Source organism: Podarcis gaigeae, assembly GCF_964106915.1.
Source record: "Podarcis gaigeae genome assembly, chromosome: 13".
Classification (NCBI taxonomy): Eukaryota; Metazoa; Chordata; class Lepidosauria; order Squamata; family Lacertidae; genus Podarcis; species Podarcis gaigeae.
This window is the reverse complement of record NC_139689.1, coordinates 45,043,187-45,064,081: the sequence shown is the minus strand read 5'-3', so window position 1 is coordinate 45,064,081 and position 20,895 is coordinate 45,043,187. Positions and strand designations below refer to the sequence as shown.

The 20,895-nt window shown below is 41.3% G+C and overlaps 1 protein-coding gene across 3 annotated transcripts in view; it reads right to left on the bottom strand.

The window, feature by feature from the left end:
- Window positions 1–20,895, bottom strand: part of TANC2 (tetratricopeptide repeat, ankyrin repeat and coiled-coil containing 2) — a 199,768-nt gene that overhangs the window by 57,200 nt on the left and 121,673 nt on the right. For all 3 annotated transcript variants that reach the window (XM_083708920.1, XM_083708922.1, XM_083708921.1), the window contains one exon: window positions 9,500–9,648. In XM_083708920.1, coding sequence (XP_083565046.1) covers window positions 9,500–9,648 — 149 coding nt within the window. The remainder of the gene's footprint in view (window positions 1–9,499; window positions 9,649–20,895) is intronic.

The following is a 20,895-nucleotide window of genomic DNA, read 5'->3' as shown; positions in this document are numbered from 1 at the left end:
CCCCCAAGAGCCGTGCTCCCTTTAAAGAGCACACAGAGCGTGTGTGCAGCTCTTGGGGGCTTTTCCCCAAGGAGGGAGAAGGGCAGCCCTTTTCCCTCCTCGGGGAAAAGCCCCCAAGAGCCACACACACGTTCCACACAGCTCTTTAAAGGGAGTGCTGAGCAGAGCCTCCCACCTGCATTCGTTCCATAAGACGCACACGCATTTCCCCTTACTTTTTAGGAGGGGGAAAGTGCGTCTTATAGAGCGAAAAATACGGTAGTTGGCTGTTGGAATGTCATCTGGGCTAAGACAATGGTTCTAAAGTAGCCTCTCTTACACATCCAGGCCATTCTAAGTCCTACCATTTTCTCTTGGTGCAGAATACACTTAAATCACATTCTTTCAACAAAAACCTGCAAAATTAGTACAGGCTGCTGGTGTAATACTTGAAAGTACACCTCACATAATACAGTGGTGCCCCGCAAGACGAATGCCGCGCAAGACGGAAAACCCGCTAGACGAAAGGGTTTTCCGTTTTGGAGGCGCTTCGCAAAACAAATTTCCCTATGGGCTTGCTTCGCAAGACGAAAATGTCTTGCGAGTTCCTGCGGGTTTTTTTCCCTCCCCCCCCTTTTCCTAAGCCGCCAAGCCGCTTATCAGCTGATCCACTGATAAGCCGCTTAACAGCTGATCGCTAAAAGCCGCTAAACCGCTAATAGCGCTAATCCGCTAAGCTGTCAATGGGCTTGCTTCGCAAGACGAAAAAACCGCTATACGAAGAGCCTCACGGAACGGATTAATTTCGTCTTGCGAGGCACCACTGTACCTATTTAAAATGCTATATTTCGATTGTATCCCACATACCTGCTACTTTGAGAGCTAGCCACAGAAAAGGCACACATAATTCTATTTTCCGCTTTCCCCCAGTAGTAAGCAACACATATTTTAACCAGCATAATGTCATTATTTGCGCTAGATACGAATACCGGAATGGCAGCATTTTGCAGAACATTGGCAAAAAATGGTTTTCTACACAAGCAAGACAGCTGTGAAAGCCGAGAAGACTATTTGAGTTTCCTTCTATTTTAGCATCCCTGGCACAATATATACAGGAAATCCAATAAAGACTTGCAGTCTGGCACTTTCCCCAATGACTCTGCTCAGGAAGCTCTCTTGGCATCTGATTTTGCTTTGTAAGTGCTTCTTCCATTCACGAAATATGACAATGATTTTGTACTCAGATAAAGAAGGGCGTATCAAAACAGCTCCCCTTTTTCTCACAGGGAACATTTTTCATGCCAAATTTAATTTTTTGAAAAAGAGCAACCGATAAAGTATTTCCTTTGCATAATAGAATAATCCAAAGCTGAAGGCGCATGAGGTCGGTATTGATCAAGAAGGGAAGATTTATTTTACTTTAACTGTCTTCAAAACCATGCACAGAGATGAGTGGCTTCAAGATGTCTAATCTGACAAATAATCTTGATTCTATTGAAGAAGAGAGTTTGTATGCTCAGCTTATAGCGTGCTGAAAAAGCCAGCTGCTTTAATTTTGCACATTTAAAATAAGTTACTTTTAAAAGCCATCATAGGCCACCCACATTGCAGTCTGTGACAGTGTTCCTACCAAAAATGCACATGCCAACTCAGAACCAAAATTGGTACTGGTACTTGTTACTGCTCTCTAATGCTCTGAGCCCTGATTATCTGAATCTGAAACACTGGAGAAACAGATCAAATATAGCATGTATGCTACTCCTCAGCATGTGTGCACATTAGTGCACCAATGATCTTGTCTTGCTTAATGTATTTGTGAGACCATTCCCCCAGGCTTCCAGATGTACATGTCGATTGCAAGCAAACAAACCTTGGGAATGTTAAACTCTTTACTAGGGAAGCTTTGAAAGTCTTTCCTGTCCAACATTTGTCTTATAACAGCAGACTTCTACCAAATGTGGTGGCAATATAAAGAGCACCAATATATACAGAAACAGTTAACAGAAATGTTAAAGGAATTTTCGGTAATAGCATCGCTCCTAACCTACTGGAATGTGTGCTTAATTATCTGCAAATATAAAAGCGGAAAATATATAAGAAGCTGTATTATATTTTATAACAATGGCCAGATTAACCCTTGCCACTTTCGTATGATTGAAAAATAAAACAGCATTGAAAAACAGGGTAGTAACTATACAAAAATTATACAAACAATGAAATTGGGAACCAAATGAAACACAACTCAACAATTTTGGGAGTGCCGTTATTAATAATCAGGAATACTTTGGTATTTAATTTGTTTTCTTCATATATATATGTATGTGTGTTTATGTTACATGAGGTAAAAAAAAAGGTAACGGACTCCTGGACTGTTAAGTCCAGTCAAAGATGACTACAGGGTTGCAGCGCTCAGCTCGCTTTCAGGCTGAGGGAGCCAGCGTTTGTCCACAGACAGCTTTCCAGGTCATGTGGCCAGCAGGACTAAACTGCTTCTGGTGCAACGGTCACCATGACAGAATCCAGAGCGCACAGAAACGCAGTTTACCTTCCCGCCACAGTGGTACCTATTTATCTACTTGCACTGGTGTGCTTTCTAACTGCTAGGATAGCAGGAGGTGGGATGGAGCAACAGCAACTCACCCCGTCGTGGGGATTCAAACTGCCAACCTTCTGATCAGCAAGCCCAAGAGGCTCAGTGGTTTAGACCACAGCACCACCCCTGTCCCTTATGTTATATGAATTTTAAATCAGATGTATTAATTTTTTAATGATATAAAAAAATTGTTTAAGCATTATGGATGTGAGAAATGTCTGCAACTGACTCTTGTAAAGTAGGACAATGAAAATATAGTCAGAATTAATTTAGAAGGACACTTGCTTGAGTATCTGTGAGGGAAGCGATAGAATTTGCTGCAGAAATTCTACTGCTGCTTGTGAAAATTCTCACTTCTTCGGAAAGCAAATACATAAGTGTGGCAAGAAGCAGAGCACCTCTTCACAATAAAGCAAAGAAAGGCAACCATTTACACTAGATACCAGAACACAAAATCTGTTAGCGACACAGAATGACTGGAGGCAAGAGAACCACTGCCAACAGCCCAAGCACCCCACCTGAACCACCAGGGCTCTTATTTTTTTTATTGATTGTAAGTGGCTTTTCAGGAGTTCTGGTTATGTAAGAAACTCCCAGTGGCAAAAGGGACAGTCTGCAAACTGTTGTGTCTCAGAGTGGTTTTCTTTACTTAATGGGATTTGAAAGTTAAGGGCAAATTAATAACTCGATTCTCAACCAAACACCAGATACTATGATTAGCAAGACAACGGTTGGTAATCCAAACGATTTCCCCCACAATGATTCATTATGTTGAGCAATCAATCCCAGGACAGACATGTTCCAGAGGTAGGTTTGCTGCTATGTGTAGTGGCAGTAAGCTACAATGAGTGGAAAGAGACTCTGAGCGGGTTGAAGGAAAGGGGTAACAGTGCTATTAATATAACAGCCTCCTGCTAGCTGATTCAGAGCGCCATCATACTTTATAATCTTCTCCTACAGATTGCTCATTGCATGAGGAAGGAATCTCAACTGGAAAACTCTTCCACCAGGCCCAAATCGAAGCATCTATCAGTCTCTTGTTCAAGCACATATAACCCATGAACATCATAGGGACCAAATTGCTAATATATTTCAAAATGGCAAAACAAAGGAAATTTTAGTTCCACAAAATATAACATGAATGTTATCTTATGTATCTGACATTAATTAACCAGGTCCTTCTAGTGCTCCAGCCCATTTTAAGTGCTGTTTTTCATGTTTAAGTCTCGCTGAGTTTTCTACCAGGCTATTTGAAGTTAGGGCCTTTGTGTTGTGTTGCTATATAATTCCAAGGCATCACACAGCATCTAGGCCAAAGTTATTACGTTCACTCACTGATTTGGGACAAGAGGAATTCTTAACAAAACCACCCCAATTTGCCCATGCCTCACTACAGCCTTATCACTGCCCTTAACGAAAGTACCACTCACAGAAAACAGCTTTTACAGGTATTATTTTTCCTTTACATACACAGAAAGTATTCAAAGCCCATCGGAAACCTGCTCATGCAAAAACTAGCTCAGAGATATAAATCTATTACAGAATGCAACCATTCCTCCACAGATACCTTCTTGTCCTTGCCTTCCAGAAGCATATTTGCTTTTTTATAAGAAGATGGAATCTATTTTTTAATCCCTGAACACAAGGAACCACTTATAACGGAAGTCTCTGCTCTCTGCTTTGATGTATTCAATTAAGCGCCCATTAAAAATAAGCTAACGAAAAAGGATGTTTGTATACATCCTTGCCTTCAATGCTACCCAGGCATACTGCCTCCCTGGCTGTCAGGCTGCCCCTGACAGTCAGAAAATAAGTGGCTTTGAAAGAGGGGATTGTGATAGTTGTAAGCCTGTGTGATTCTCCTTTTTTTATATATAAATTTTTTATTAGATTTTCCACAGTGATAACACAAACCACAAAGCAAAATGATACACAAAAACAGAAAAAGAAAAAAGAAAGGGGGGAAGGGGGGACCAATAAACAGATAAACAATAACAACAAACTTAATTCTTCACAAATCCGACCTTTTAAACATCTTGGTTGACTTCCTCAAATCCCTCCCTTCTGAGCTTCCTTGTAATTAAAAGTAACAGCTTTCCAATATCATTATTAAACTAAAAAAGTTTCCAATTATAGTCCATCTTATTCACTTTTCTTAACATTCTAAATCCCATTTATTTATTTATAACTTAATTTAATCCTAGGCCTATTTCTTTCTTTCAAGTAATTTCTAATTTTTATATATTATATATATATTATAATATATTATATATATTTATATATTTTTTATTTTTATATTACAATATTTATTCACATAGTCCTTGAATTTCCTCCAGTCCTCTTGAAACTCCTCTTCTTTCTGGCCCTGGATTCTTCCAGTCAGGTCAGCCAGCTCCATGTGATTCTCACCTTAAAAGTCACCCAGTGCAGAGCCACCTAATAGCCAGCTACAGGGTGAATTTGTAGGTAGAGACTGCATGGGGCGAAAGTTCAGACATTTCCCACTTGCAAACCTACAAGGCATCTCAAAGAGGAGGATGGGGATTGTGGCTTCAAAGACAGCCAACCAACCAATCCCAGTTTGGGAGGCTGTCACTTGAGGACACGTTTCAAGCTGGAATGGAATGACCTTAAAGGTGGGACTGCATGAAATTCCACTTCCCAACACATTTTATTTATTCATTAAGAATGTTTATATACTCCCCAAAAGTTTGCGATTAAAATCTCAATTCAATTTAAGCTGAAGGGCATAAGTGCATCCATATGGTACGCCAGATCCTTCCCACTCTACCCCACGCAGGCCAACACTACCTGTCAATCACTTGGTGCCATTATGACTTCCTGTGACAACTTGAAAGGGGCTCGCATTTGAAGTCTGTCTGCAAGCAAACCACTTGCAAAAAGGACTTCATAAAGATGTATTGGTAAAATGCCATTTCCCAAGGTTTGAGTTGAGTATCAAAAACTGTTGTACTGACAGCTGGAATCAGAAACAGAATCTCTGCCAGCCCTAAGGAACTATAGATACCAGGGCCTGAGCTAGATATCAGAAATGCCCCTTCCAATAAATGCCCCAAGGCTTGAGTATGGTAGCAGGACTGTCGATATGAATGAACTCCGGGTACCATGACTTGAACTGGGTACGAATACCGTCAGTACGGAAGAATTTTAGCTACCAAATCTAGAGCTAGGGTACTGAGAGTGCAAGAAACATTGGTCCTGCTTTTGCACTCATATACTGCTCAATACCGACTCAGCCTGGAGTGAGTAAAGGAGAGGAAGTGGATTTCTGTGCAACCAACAGTCTGCTCTGAGGGTCTTCCCAATCACAGAGGTCTTTGGGGGTCAATGTTAATGAAGAAGAAGAAGAAGAGTTTGGATGTGATATCCCGCCTTTCACTCCCCTTCAGGAGTCTCAAAGCGGCTAACATTTTCCTTTCCCTTCCTCCCCCACAACAAACACTCTGTGAGGTGAGTGGGGCTGAGAGACTTCTGAGAAGTGTGACTGGCCCAAGGTCACCCAGAAGCTGCATGTGGAGGAGCGGAGACGCGAACCCGGTTCCCCAGATTACAAGACTACCGCTCTTAACCACTACACCACACTGGCACATGTTGCCCCATGACTCGCAGGCACAGCTCATATCAACCTGGAGCCCAACTTTATGGAACTCCTGGCTGAAGTCATGCAGGCCCCCTTTCCTGTTGACTTTTTGGTGCTCCGTGAATACTTTTTTCTTTACGCCAAAAGGCATTTAAACAATTCTACAGTGGTACCTCGCAAGACGAAAAACGCGCAAGACGAAAAACGCGCAAGACGAAAGAGTTTTCCGTTTTTTGAGTCGTTCCGCAAGACGAATTTCCCTATGGGCTTGCTTCGCAAGACGAAACGTCTTGCGAGTTCTTGCAAGTTTGTTTCCTTTTTCTTAAAGCCGCTAAGCTGTTAATAGCCGCTAAGCCGCTAATAGCCGTGCTTCACAAGACGAAAAAACTGCAAGACAAAGAGACTCGCGGAACAGATTAATTTTGTCTTGCGAGGCACCACTGTAATTTTATAATTTTAACTGATTTTTATTCTTATTGCATTGAGTTTCTTGTACAATGCTTACAGACCGTTGTGATTAAGTAGCATATACATTGCTGAAATAAGAAATAGTGATATCCATGCAAGGTCAACCTAAACTTTGGCGGGGGGAAACTTCTAGCTGGGCTCATTTGCAGCCACTGTGAGGAGAGGAAAAAGCTTGATCCACAGGCAAATATTTTAGGGTTGCCATAAGTCTGGGAATTCCTGGACATGTCCTCTTTTGGGGGTCCTACATGCCCATCCAGGGGGGGATTTTACATTTTAAAGCAAATGTCCTGGATTTGGGTTTTTTTTCCATATAAAAAATAATTGTGCGCAGTCGGTTCTGGTTCAGGCTTGGGTGACCGGGGTTTGGCTCTGTGGTGGCGGAGTGGCTATCGGGCAATTGCCCTAAAAAAACTTAAAAAACTTTTTGTGTCTGAATTTTTACCACTTGAAATATGGCAATCCTAAGATATTTGCAAACGCCTTAAATAGAGCCATCAGAAGGAAGGAATTATTTCATTTGCATTGTTAATTTTATTTGGCTTTGTCAAGGGCATCGTTTTAAACTGAGGGCACAGAAATAGTACTTCATTTATTAACGGCTGCCTGAATGACTATCAGTCATAAATGGAAAAAGATCAATCCACTGTCTTTAGAGAACGGGTGCCTGAGGGTATGAGATACAGTTTACTCAATTAAACTTACAAATTTGATAGGTTATAGAGGGAAGGCAACACAGTGATATCATTGACAAATGAAGCCTTTTTATTCAATATTGGAATGATGCAAAGCAACTCTGTTCTATTTTGGGAATGATCTGAATAACTGTGTGTGATTCTTGTTAACTTGATTTAAATTTAAGTAATTTAATATTACTTAACACGGGACGCAGGTGGCGCTGTGGGTTAAAGCCTCAGCGCCTAGGACTTGCCGATCGAAAGGTCGGCGGTTCGAATCCCTGCGGCGGGGTGCGCTCCCGCTGCTCGGTCCCAGCGCCTGCCAACCTAGCAGTTCGAAAGCACCTCCGGGTGCAAGTAGATAAATAGGGACCGCTTACCAGCGGGAAGGTAAACGGCGTTTCCGTGTGCGGCTCTGGCTCGCCAGATGCAGCTTTGTCACGCTGGCCACGTGACCCGGAAGTGTCTCCGGACAGCGCTGGCCCCTGGCCTCTTAAGTGAGATGGGCGCACAACCCCAGAGTCTGTCAAGACTGGCCCGTATGGGCAGGGGTACCTTTACCTTTACCTTTAATTTAATATTGATTGGATATATTTGTTAATTTTTGTTATTCAATGTAAACCTAGCTACTAATTATTATTTGAGGTAGTTGTTGTCCTGTTTTATCTAACATCATTAGAATGTACAACTCAGCTTATTTAATAAACATTCAAAAATCAAAAGTTTCTTTTCATTCTATTTTAAAATTAGTTTGTAGATCATGGTACTGGGAGCTCCACAAGAACTCTGCTGCCTGTAGCAAAGCCATCACTAGCTTGAAAATGGGAGCATCTCCCCTCCCCCCATTAAAAATGTAAATGGGGGAGGCCCCCAGCTGCAGATAGAAAAATATTTTTCTAGTGGAAGAAGAAGAGTTTGGATTTGATATCCCGCCTTTCACTTCCCTTCAGGAGTCTCAAAGCGGCTAACCTCCTCCTTTCCCTTCCTCCCCCACAACAAACACTCTGTGAGGTGAGTGGGGCTGAGAGACTTCAATGAAGTGTGACTAGCCCAAGGTCACCCAGCAGCTGCATGTGGAGGAGCGGAGACGCGAACCCGGTTCCCCAGATTACAAGACTCTTAACCACTATACCACACTGGCTCTCATAGTGGGGTAGGAGAGCTGGGGGAAAAAATCACAGCTGGCAAACAAAGTGACCCTTGGGTTTCAGATAGTACATGGGTAAAGTAAAGGTAAAGGGACCCTTGACCATTAGGTCCAGTTGTGACCGAATCTGGGGTTGCGACGCTCATCTCGCTTTATTGGTTGAGGGAGCCAGCGTACAGCTTCCGGGTCATGTGGCTACCATGACTAAGTCGCTTCTGGCAAACCAGAGCAGTGCACGGAAACGCCGTTTACCTTCCCTCCGGAGCGGTACCTATTTATCTACTTGCACTCTGATGTGCTTTCGAACTGGTAGGTTGGCAGGAGAAGGCTGGTAGGTTGGCAGGAGAAGGAATGAAGCAACGGAGCTCACCCCATTGTGGGGATTCAAACTGCCAACCTTCTGATAGGCAAGTCCTTGGCTCTGTGGCTTAACCCACAGCGACACCCACGCCCCTTAGTACATGGGTAGACCAGACCAAAAAGCCCAAGGCACAAATTTCCACAGTTTAGGAGGCCCAGGAGGCTTAATTTGGTCACAATCACATATACACTTACAGATTTAATACTAAATACATTACTTCTGATAAACGAACCACTATAGCCGCTAGAGAGCCATGAAAATTTGTGTCCTGGGCTTTTTAGACTCCCCTACCAATGTACTTCTGAAACCAAAGGGGCACATTGGTTGCCAGATGTGGCATTATTTTCAGCTCTCCTGCTCCACTAATCTGAGCTTGCGGGAACATGTTGGGCCACAGGGGACAAGCTTTGCACCCACTTCAGCTGTGTCCCAATCTACTACGGTTGCCGCACAATTCGAAATCAGCGTTTTGTATTTCATTGGGACATGGTTCCCCTACCTCTGCCACTAGAGAAGAGAGAGCCTATGAAGTAATCTCCGATGAATCTTAGATTATGAGCCATGGCTTCCGGGGATTATATTTTTAACAGAACCCCTCATTTTGCAAATCAAGCGTTACATCAAGGAACAAGACACAGTCAAATCACTATCAATCAGCACAAAACAAACCCACCTGATTGTCCTCCTGTACTTCCATACTGTACTGCTGCCCTGCCTGCACTTCCGTGACTTTCTCTCCCAGGAGGAAGCCCAGGCGAGTCATGAGTGTGTTTGCTGCCTCATCTACAGATGGAGGGGGTCCCAGTTCCTGCTCAGCTTCACCTGCAGAGAGGGGGGGAAATAGGATGTCAACTGTAAAAATTATACTTCACAACATCATTATCCAATGTGTCCCAGGTCTTTCCCACCTCACTATCTCTTCCCAATATTCAAATTAGATTATGATGATGATATACCAAATATATAGTTCCATTTTCTCCCGCCAAGAGTGTTTGCTCGCTTCTAAACAAATTATCTCATTCCACCTATAGGATAGAAACAATCCAACTGCCTGTTATAAGGACCAGAAACTTTTTTTTAATAATTAAAGAGAAAATTTCTTCAAAGTTACCAAATACTTAAGATTCCGATTTCCTAGAGAGAACTTTGCAGGTCCACAATTACAAAGCAAGCAAATAAATAACCCCTATGAACAATTCTGAACAAAACTGGTTGAGTCTGTATGTACAGAAAACTCTTCTTATACTAGGCCCTTGCTACTGTTTTCAGTGTTACAAACTTAAACTTAGAAACACATCCATAAATCTCAAGCCAAAAAATGTTTATACACACATATGCTCATGAGAGTTGCTCCTGAATTACATGTTTAAACAGTGCAATTTTTATATACTTATCAAAACTGGCCCATGGCAGCTTACGTTAATTTAAAAAACAAATAAATAGCATTTTTTTTAATGTTCAACATAAAAGCAGCAGGCAAGGGGATGTGTGAACTGCTTTTAGCTAGATTGTTCTGAGAGATGGTTCTGAATTAAGATAGGTGAAGGCTCAAAGAGCAGCATGTCTTGTCAATGTATTATCACACTACACCGAGACACAGGCAAACAAAACAAACCTCACCCCATTCTGCAGATATTTGTACCCTGTGATCCTAACACAAACAGTGGCCACTCCTTTTTTATCTTCCTGGAGGTCTTAGTTCAGAACTTCCTCAGGGTTTCCAGTGAAGCAGGCAAGTATTTGTAGCAAAGCAAACGGGTTTTCCTCAAGAGACACCAGCAATGTACAAAATATGACAATGAGCAAGAGGCGCAGACTGTGCACATCCTGTTGTTTATCTCATGTAACAACCGCTCAATGGTATCTAGCATAGATGATATAAATGATGATGTCCAGGGCTGGCATTAGGTACAAGCTGATGGGCTTGGCACAGAGAAGGGCTCTACAAAGCATGACTGTCTGCCTGCCTGCCCATCAAGGAGACACATCTGGGCCCAGGGAGAGGAGGGTAGGTGAGTGATTAGTGATTAGTAGTGGTGTCACTTGCAACAACAGCTGAAGAACCAGACGGTCCCGATGAAGTGCTGAATGGGGGCCCAGGTTGGGGCTGGCCATGAGTCCAGAAGTGGCACCATTCCAGCGGGCCACTGAGGTTTGGCCTTGGCGTGATCAGATCATATGAGTGAACATTTCTAGTTTCTCAAGTAAGTGCTGAATAGACAAACCATCTTCTCTATCTAGCCCCAGATTCTGCAGCAGCTTAGCTACACTCAGGAAGAGGGGAAACTATTTCTTGACTCACAAGGAAAATGTCTGAGAGCTCTAAGCACAAGCAACAGTCGTTGGCTGGAGCAGCTGTTTCCTGGAATGATATACGGTGCAAGCAGAGAGTGCCGTTTTACGAACAACCGGAATATTAATAACGCAGCGTGACTTGTCTTTTAAATGTGCCTCAAAAGGGGTTTTCATACTCTCAAGATGTTTTCAGGAGAAATTCACTCATAGCAGAAGACCATTTTATTGTGCATCCAATTTCATACACACAAAATAAAACTGAGATAAGAATTTTCACCACACCTGCTCAGATTTTGAGCCACTATTTCACAAGAGGCCTTAATAGTTCTAGGATGAAAGAACAACGTATTCAAGTCAAGCATTCCACTGTGTTCCCCTATGCTCCTTTGAAAAGTCCAAAACAGCTAATTATGCAGTTACAAAAGAGGGTGAACGTAACAAAAAGTGCACTTTTTAAAAACTCTGTATATCTTTGCATGGAATTCTGTAGAGCAATTTATTTATTTATTTAGGTAGTTACATCCAGCTAGTTCAAGCAAAAGACTCTGCAAGGTAAAACTAGTATCAGCTTAAACAAAGACAATTTAAAAACATAGTACACATGTAAAAAGATTAAAATAAGATAGTTACATGAAAACAACCCAGTCCAGATCAGCAATCACTCCCAATCCAGAAAGAGCAACAAGAACTCCAGATCAACAGTAACTGAAAGCAGGCTGAAATAGGAAAGTCTTTAAAAGCCTGTTTAAAAAGAGACTAAAGAAAGGGCAGATCCTGAAGCTGAGACTCCAATACTTTGGCCACCTCATGAGAAGAGAAGACTCCCTGGAAAAGACCCTGATGTTGGGAAAGATGGAGGGCACAAGGAGAAGGGGACGACAGAGGACAAGATGGTTGGACAGTGTTCTCGAAGCTACCAGCATGAGTTTGACCAAACTGAGGGAGGCGGTGGAAGACTGAAGTGCCTGGCATGCTCTGGTCCATGGGGTCACGAAGAGTCGGACACGACTAAACAACTAAACAACAACAACAACAACATGGAAGGGAGGTCAACTCCATGGAAGGGAGTTCAAGTGAGAGGGCCACAACCTTTTCTAGCTACTAGGTCTAGCTGATTTTGATGCTGGGTCTGCTAACAGGGTCTTTTAGGGTCTATATGCACAGCAATTACTTCAAGTAAATTGGCCCCAAACAGTTTAGGGCTTAAAGGTAACAAAGCAATATAGGTGTTACATACATCAACCATTTGGCTCCTTTCAAGATGGAAGGATTCGTATTTGGATGGTGCCCACTGAGTAAACAATACATGGACACTAATAAAACTGAAATGTGCCTGGATGTTCTCCAGGATCTCTCTCAAGAAGATGTGTCACGTCAAACAAAAATGGAATCAAACTATCTACAGTGCACATAGGTGCCACAGCATCCGTGAAGACTTACTCTTGCAAAAGTCTTTTTTTTTATCTGCTTCTTCAAGATTGTTCATCTATACAGTGGTACCTCGGGTTAAGGACTTAATTCGTTCCGGAGGTCCGTTCTTAACCTGAAACTGTTCTTAACCTGAAGCACCACTTTAGCTAATTGGCCCTCCTGCTGCCGCTGCACCACCGGCGTGTGATTTCTGTTCTCATCCTGAAGCAAAATTCTTAACCCAAGGTAATATTTCTGGGTTAGCGGAGTCTGTAACCTGAAGTGTATGTAACCTGAAGCATATGTAGCCCGAGGTACCACTGTATTAGGGCGGCCATATATCCAGTGGATATTTGATGAATCAGCACAATGTCCGGGACGTATGGCAAGTAGGGCGATATATAGATAGATGATAGATAAGACAGATGATTGATAGATGATAGATGATGATAGATGATGATAGATGATAGATATAGATATATAATATCAACAACTTTGTCCAGACTTTCACTTTTGGGAATATGGCAACCCTATTATGTACTTGACAATTTAATCTTCAATAATGGTTTTCACCAGTGTTCTCATAACATATGTCAACTGGCCTTTAATATTCCCATAGCCCCTCTCAATCCCTTTTTAAAAAGCTGGTGTTACAATGGACACTTTCCCATCCTCAGGGATGGAGGCTGACCTTAGGGACAAGTTACTTTGGTTAGAATATAAGCAATTTCAAATTTGAGCTTAAGAGTGCTTTGTGCATTTTTTATATGTCAATGAGGCCTAGAGCATCATTACTTCCTCAAACTCTCAAAAAAGTTTGTTCAGGCACAGGAACCTGCCCCACATCTTCTGCGATGAAGACAAATGCAGACAATGTAGTCAGCTTCTCTGTGATCTAATTTTCTTCCTTTAGCACACCTTTGCTTCCAGTGTCATACAAAGCTCCAACTGCAGAATACTTTCCCTTGCACCCCATCTTTGTACTAGATAGCAACCCTGGGAGGTATGCAACAAAATTCTGGCACTAGAGTAATTTCTTCCCCTCTCCTCCCTCCATGCCACCCCCCCCCCATCTGTTTTTGCACTAATAAGACATTTACTTTAGTGCTACACTGAATACAACCCTCTATTCTGTTTCAAACAAATTTTAATTACATGCTTTCTGCTTCCTCTACAGTGCCCTTGTTAGTTGACTTAAAACAGATGTATTCGATTACTTTACATACCATTGCCTTAATTGAGGTATTTCTAGAGTCTTCCAATATTTGGCATATATTAGCTTGGCTGTTATAGGGAACAGTAGCCCCTCTTTCTCTCCAGATATTGTTAATGCTTAGCAAGAATATTTTGGGTTTGAAACTTAGTATTTCTTCCATACTGTTATTATAGCTTCTCCAGTTTGACTCCAGTGCATTCTAGTATGTTTTAATTAAGTTTTTACTCATCAACAGTTTAATTCTTTTCCAGCAACTCCATTTCGTTGATTTCTTGCCCATTTCTCCAGCTAACTCAACTATTCTATATATATGCAACAACAGGTGGTGCATTTGTGATAATGCTTTCTTTGGATTTAACCAAAATGTACTCAAAGCACACCAACTATTTTCAGCTATTATTTCTAGTACAGGTTCATCCTGCCCCAAAAGGAGCAAGCTCTTCCTTTAACAAAGTGACCTGCTAGTTCAGTTCATCCACAACAACAACAAAAATAGCATCCAGAATGTTAAAGGCTGCTGTGCTGAAGTACAGTGTTAAAAAGTAAATCAGGTGCTATACTGAAATAACATGTGTGATTGACAGAATGTGAAAAGGTGAGGCTTTTCCCAATTATTGTATTACCCTGTTTAACTTCTGCCTTCCACACAGCTGATAAGGACAAGTCATCATTTACTTTGTTCCTTTATTTCTCACTGCAAAGTGCTCTTGTTGGAAGAGTGTGAATCTCCCCAGGAGGAAGAATACATTGCTTCTTTCGGATTGCTTAGCAACAGTGATTAAGTGACTAAGCAACCTTAGCAACAGCAGCGCCTCCATATTTGCCTAAATATGTTTTAGAGTATTGCCTCCACATTTTGCTTTCTAACATTATTTAAAGATGCCTGATTGACTTACTTTTCTTTATTTTAAAAAAATGTAGGCTATGAGTTCAGGCCTCCTGCTGGGGGTCAGGAGGGACTGAACATAAAGATTGATTAACTAGAAACCGTTTAAAATTCTATCCTAAAACAAACTTAATTCACCTTTAGTTCACCCAGCAAGTAGCTCAATGAACTTCATTCACATGGGCAGCTCAAGAGAGGGGCAAATGCTGCCCCAAAGAAGCTCTCTTTCCCACTTGCCTCATCCCCCCTCGCAATTGCTGGACTACGGTCATTAACACATATTGTCTGTGGCTGCTCTCAGACTTTGAAACTCCCACCCTATAAAAAGTTAAGACTGGCTCCCTCCTTCTTGTGCTTCTGCTGGCAGGTAAAGATCTTCTTGTTCCAACAGACATTGGGGAACTGACTGCTTTTAATGAGAGGGCTGGTGCCATGCCGTGTTTGGTGTGTGTGTGTGTGTGTGTGTGTGTGTGTGTGTGTGTGTGTGTATTGGGGGGGGGACATATACCGTATTTACCTGAATTTTTGGCCAAATTACATTGTGAAAATTAGGGTGCACATAAGATTTGATGGCACATTTACTTTTTTTGGTTTCAAGGTTTTGAAAATTGAGGTGCACATTAGATATGCGTAAATACAGTATTATTTCTATTAATGTTTAATTGTTTTAACAATAAAAAAATATTTTTAGCTGTTCCTATTTTATTTGTAAGCCACTATGAGTCCCTGTCAGGGAAAAAGGTGGGGTATGAATGAATGATTTTATTTTTTTTAATATCCCCATGTTTTGTTTTTAAACTGTTTTATTAAATTTGCTTAGTAACATAACATTATTATATATATTCTATAAACGAAGAATACAAAACACAATTCATTCATACTACAATGCATACCTACATAGCATTAATATATATGGTTTCTGAAAAAGGGCTTGCATAACAAAATCCATTCAAAATACCATCCGGTTTACCTTTCAATGAATGAATGAATGAACAAACAAACGAATAAATAAATAAATAAATAATATACTTTTCTTTCTGCGATCTTAACATTTAGGACAAAACAGTGTTGCCCCTATTCACTGATGGCCAGAAAGTGACTTATGTTCTGCTAAGATGCAAAAGAGGATTTACAAGAAGTCTGTCTGATCCCTGCTCAAACAGTTCACAGCAAAACAGGAGTGTGGGGAAAAGTTAAGATCTCCTATTTGGGTAAGGGATGTGCAAGAGATTCTTTCATTTTCTACAAGTACTTTTCTTTAGCTGTATTCCCTATTGGCAGAAGAATTCTGTCCCACACAGAATGTCTCCTTTTGTCTGCTCTGTAGAAGGTACGGCTTATAAAAGTCCAGCTCAATAAATTAACGTACTTTGCTTATCAGTAATTTTCATCAGAATAATTTGCAGCGTTTCACACCCAGCTCTGTTGGTTCATTTGGCCTTTACATGAACAAGGCTTGATTAGAGGGGGCAAGTTTTAGTGGAAGGTCAGCAATCATGCAACTTAGAATGTCCACCGTTGCTCACATTATTCATATACAGTGATACCTCGGTTTAAGGACTTACGGTAATTCATTCTGGGGGTCCATATTTAACCTGAAACTGTTCTTAAGCTGAAGCACCACTTTAGCTAATGGGGCCTCCTGCTGCGCCGCCGGAGCACGATTTCTGTTTTCACCCTGAAGCACTATTTCTGGGATAGCAGAGGCTGTAACCTGAAGCGTATGTAACCTGAAGCGTATTTAACCCGAGATACCACTGTACAGTTGTTGGGACAAGTGTAATGATCTTTGTTTAGCATAATAAATTAAAAGATCACGAAAGCACTACTACATGAGGAAATCTAGAAATATTAAAACTTAATTTGGAACATTTTAAAGAAAAAAACCTAACATGATAAATCATAATTACCGTAATACAAGACAGACCTTTCTAAAGCTGGGGAAGGCACATACTCCTCCTTTTTCCAGCTCAGTTAACAGTTGCAGTCTTCCAGCCACAAACCTTTGGCTAAGACACTGAAGTCAATTCACATTTCATTTAACAGTTTCCCAAATTTGAGCTTTTAACTACTGTTTTGCTTTCATTTGCTGTGATACTTAATTTCCCGCAGGAGATGTGCTGGGCCTCCACTAGACGTTGAAATATCCCATACTCTCATTTGGAAGGTCCTCCCCTAGATATTAAGTATGAGTGGGCTGACTATGGTTCATGAGTAAGAAGGAAAATTGCCCTCCATGCTGCAATGAACTCACGTCTTCGTTATTACTTTACACACCCGGGGTTCAAGCGTGGACACTGTAAGCACAATTAGGACTACGGTAAATATTCCTTACTGAATAAATACGTTGCACAAAATATTTGAGCCATTTTAAGTATGAAGGTGGCCAGCATTAGCTTGACTGGCAAACTGAGTCCGCAACTTCAGGATACTTTATATTCCCATAATAGTTTGGTTATTCTGCCCTAAATTTATTCAGGATTCGAACTGCCTTTGTTGCCCTAGTCAACAATATCTATGTTACTAAAAGTACTTATTAGTCACCCTTCAACTGAAATGTTCAGAGAGGCCTACCAAAAATAAATCACCAAGCAATACAATTACAAAAATAAATAAATCACAGAAACACAGCAGGCGGGCATAATATCAAATATCCACACTAAAACAAATAAAAAGCGTGAACAAATAAAAAGGTTTTCATCCAGCACTGAAAGGGAAACACAGACCAAGGCAGGGGGGCAATGTTTCCCAGTGGTCAAGATGGCAACTTAAGTTCATAGCTCTCTTAAAGGTAAAGGGACCCCTGACCATTAGGTCCAGTCGTGGCCGACTCTGGGGTTGTGGCGCTCATCTCGCTTTATTGACCGAGGGAGCCAGCATACAGCTTCCAAGTCATGTGGCCAGCATGACTAAGCCGCTTCTGGCGAACCAGAGCAGCGCACAGAAACGTCGTTTACCTTCCCATCGGAGCAGTACCTATTTATCTACTTGCACTTTGACGTGCTTTCAAACTGCTAGGTTGGCAGGAGCAGGGGCCGAGCAACGGGAACTCACCCCATTGCGGGGATTCAAACCACCAACCTTCTGATCGGCAAGTCCTAGGCTCTGTGGTTTAACCCACAGCACCACCCACGTCCCTCATAGCTCTCTTACCCATATGCATAAAGGAGTTTTGGGGCCATATATGCAGTAGCTATAAGAAGTGGTAGCCTTGCCTATAGACGGAAGGTCCCATGTCAGGTGATCATCAACATGAGTCAAATAAGTACAGGGGAACCTCTATGCCCATCTCCTCAGACTTGCCATTATAGAATGGCATGCTCTCATATGAAAAAGTTCCTGAAAAATCTCTTCCCCACTGTCAAGCTTGGTAATGTATTCATGAAATTGCAGAGAGCCAGTGCAATAAAGTAGTAGATAGTATGCTGCATTTTTACCAGATTCCTACTTGACAAGGGAGCTCTTTGAGTGGTTACGCTATACAAAGATAAAAGTTGACCATATGTTGTACACTTCCTGCAGATTAGCAAATGAGTGACAATACACTGCACACCACATTTTGATAAAAGGAATTCCCTTATCTCAACATTTTGAAACCACATTGGTATCCTGTTTTCTGATATATCTGCTGCCACCCCATCATAGAACCCAGAGAATGCATTAATTTCCCAACTTGCAAAGTCTCCTAAGAGGCCAACAAGGCTAAATGTAACATTCTTTATCATTTAAGCTAATGGTAAAATCCAAAGTTTTTCTTTTGATTTATCTCATTTAGGAATTAACTTCTGTTCCATTTTCTCTATGGTTTGCAGTCTAGGGTAGCACTTCAGGGGAAATGGAAGATTAAGTGCCCTAGTTAGTATTTATTTCAAAAGTCTGAAAAACAACAACCAGAATAATTGTTTTGGCTCCCAATATGTTAATAGTTCTGTAACAGACAAAGCTCCCTCATCTAGAGCCCCTTATAGCCATGAGGTTGTCAGATGGGGGAGGGGGAGGAAAATCCAATGTAGCTGAATGGTTATGCTAGATATCCTCCCCTCCCTGACATGACTGTCTGAGATGTAGAGAGGGGGCTGCTATTGTTTTTCAGAAAATCTTTCACTGCAGCAATTCTTGGTGACAATGGAGAAGTTGAAGGGAAGGGAAGTAAATATTACACTTTTAGAAAGAATATGTGAACCAAAACATGGCCAACCTTCAAAATTTGCCCTTTTCAACATTTTCTCCAGCCAAGTAATATGTAAAAAATGTTTATACTGGGGTAAACTGTGCATATAAATGCATACATTAGTAAAAAATGTTTTAGGGAAATTGCTTTGAATTCTACCAGGGGAAACTGCTTTGACAAAAAATAAAAAGAGTATAAAGTTGTACCTTGGAAGTCCAACAGAATCCGTTCTAGAAGTCCGTTCAACTTCCAAAACGTTCGAAAACCAAAGCATGGCTGCTGATTGGCTGCAGGAAGCTCCTGCAGCCAACTGGAAGCCGCGGAAGCCCCCTCGGATGTTCAGCTTCCAAAAATCATTTGAAAACCGGAACACCCATTTCCAGATTTCGATTGTTCGGGAGCCAATTTGTTCGGGAGTCAAGGCGTTTGAGATCTAAGGTACAACTGTATTAGGCAGAACGGCATGTAAAAATGTGTGCATTGTGAGAAATCAAAGTGCTGATTACTTTTCATGAGGACATTTTAAAAAACAATCCAGCAAACGATGTGGAAATGTGTAGAACACAACTGGAAAAATGAGAAACTAAGACAGAGTTGCCTGTCCCTAACACCACTGGGAGCCTACTTCAGAGACAAGCAGGCTTATCTTAGTGTTGGGAAAGTGTGAGGCCTACAGAGCGGAAGGGAGAAAACATCAGTTATTAATAATATTGGACAACAGTAATTCAATGTGATGAAATCACAGGTACCTTGAAACCAAAGAGAGCAGGATAAAACTTTAAGTTGGCAAACTAAAATTGGAAGGAAAACAACAACTGTAAATGTACATAGGTTGGACACATGCAGAAGCAGCAGGGGTGGGGTAACGGAAAAGTTAGCCCAAACCCAAGGAAAAATAAGCGAAATCAAACATGTTCTGTTGGAAAACAGGGATTAGAATAAAAAGCACAGAAATAAATCACATTAAGAGCCCTTCAACTGAATAGAGACGAACTGAAGAATGACCCTAAGCTTTTTAAAAAGTTTGCAAGCTAAGAACAAAGCTAACATAATCCTGGGGGGAGAAAGAGAAAGAAAGAAAAGCAACAGAATAAATAAAAATAAATGGATTGCTTTTGCTTTGCTTTTTTAAAAAGATGCAGCAGCTGCTTTATTTTAAATGGCAAAATGTTGAAATTTTGGGCACCCAAATCAACAGCGCAACTTGGGACTTTAAAGGAGTCCCTTATTTGACTTGAGATGCCTTGTTAACAGCATGATCTGACCTGGATAACCAAAAACCTCACCCGAATCATGCCTCTTGTAATTTGGGCTGCACAGAAAACCTACACAAATCTCTAACACACACACACAGAGTACTTTTATTGTGGAATTAATAATGTGAAAGTCATTATAAAAAGCATCTGTCTCATTTTACAAGTGGGAAACACTGAAGCTGAGAGGACAAGCCCAACACTGAGTGAATCTATAGCAAAAAATTTTTTGCTAACCACCGACTACCATATCAATGGCTGTTCACAAACACCCTTCATCCCTACTTTCCCATTTTACTGCTAGTCAAGGCTGACTTGCCTAAGTCAATCAGTGCATCCATTATTTACTTAAATCATTTTCCTTATCTTCAATTGAAAACGCTCCTAGAATGGTTCTACTGATGAATAAAAAATAAGACAGCCCCAGCCTTCGGACTTATAGTTTAAAAGACAAAACACAAAAGGGGAAAGGGATGGGGAGGGAGGAGGAAGAAAGCAGACACCAGTTCTTAAAGTTACAGGGTAATCATTCTTCATTGACACAGCTTCCTTACAGTCATGCGGTTCAGATCAAATAGACATAGCACAGAAGCAATAGTCAATGCAACAGACAAATCATTTTGCTCCATCAAAAAAAAAAAAGCCCCACAGAAACATATACTGAATGACTTCATGAGTAGTAGAGCAGGCACATGACATTTTCACTGCAGTGGAACAGCAAAGAAAATCACACACTGCATTCTCAAATGTAAAATAATGCATAACTGTCATCTGGTACAGTGGTACCTCTGGTTGCAAACAGGATCCGTTCCGGAGGCCAGTTCGCAACATGAAAAGC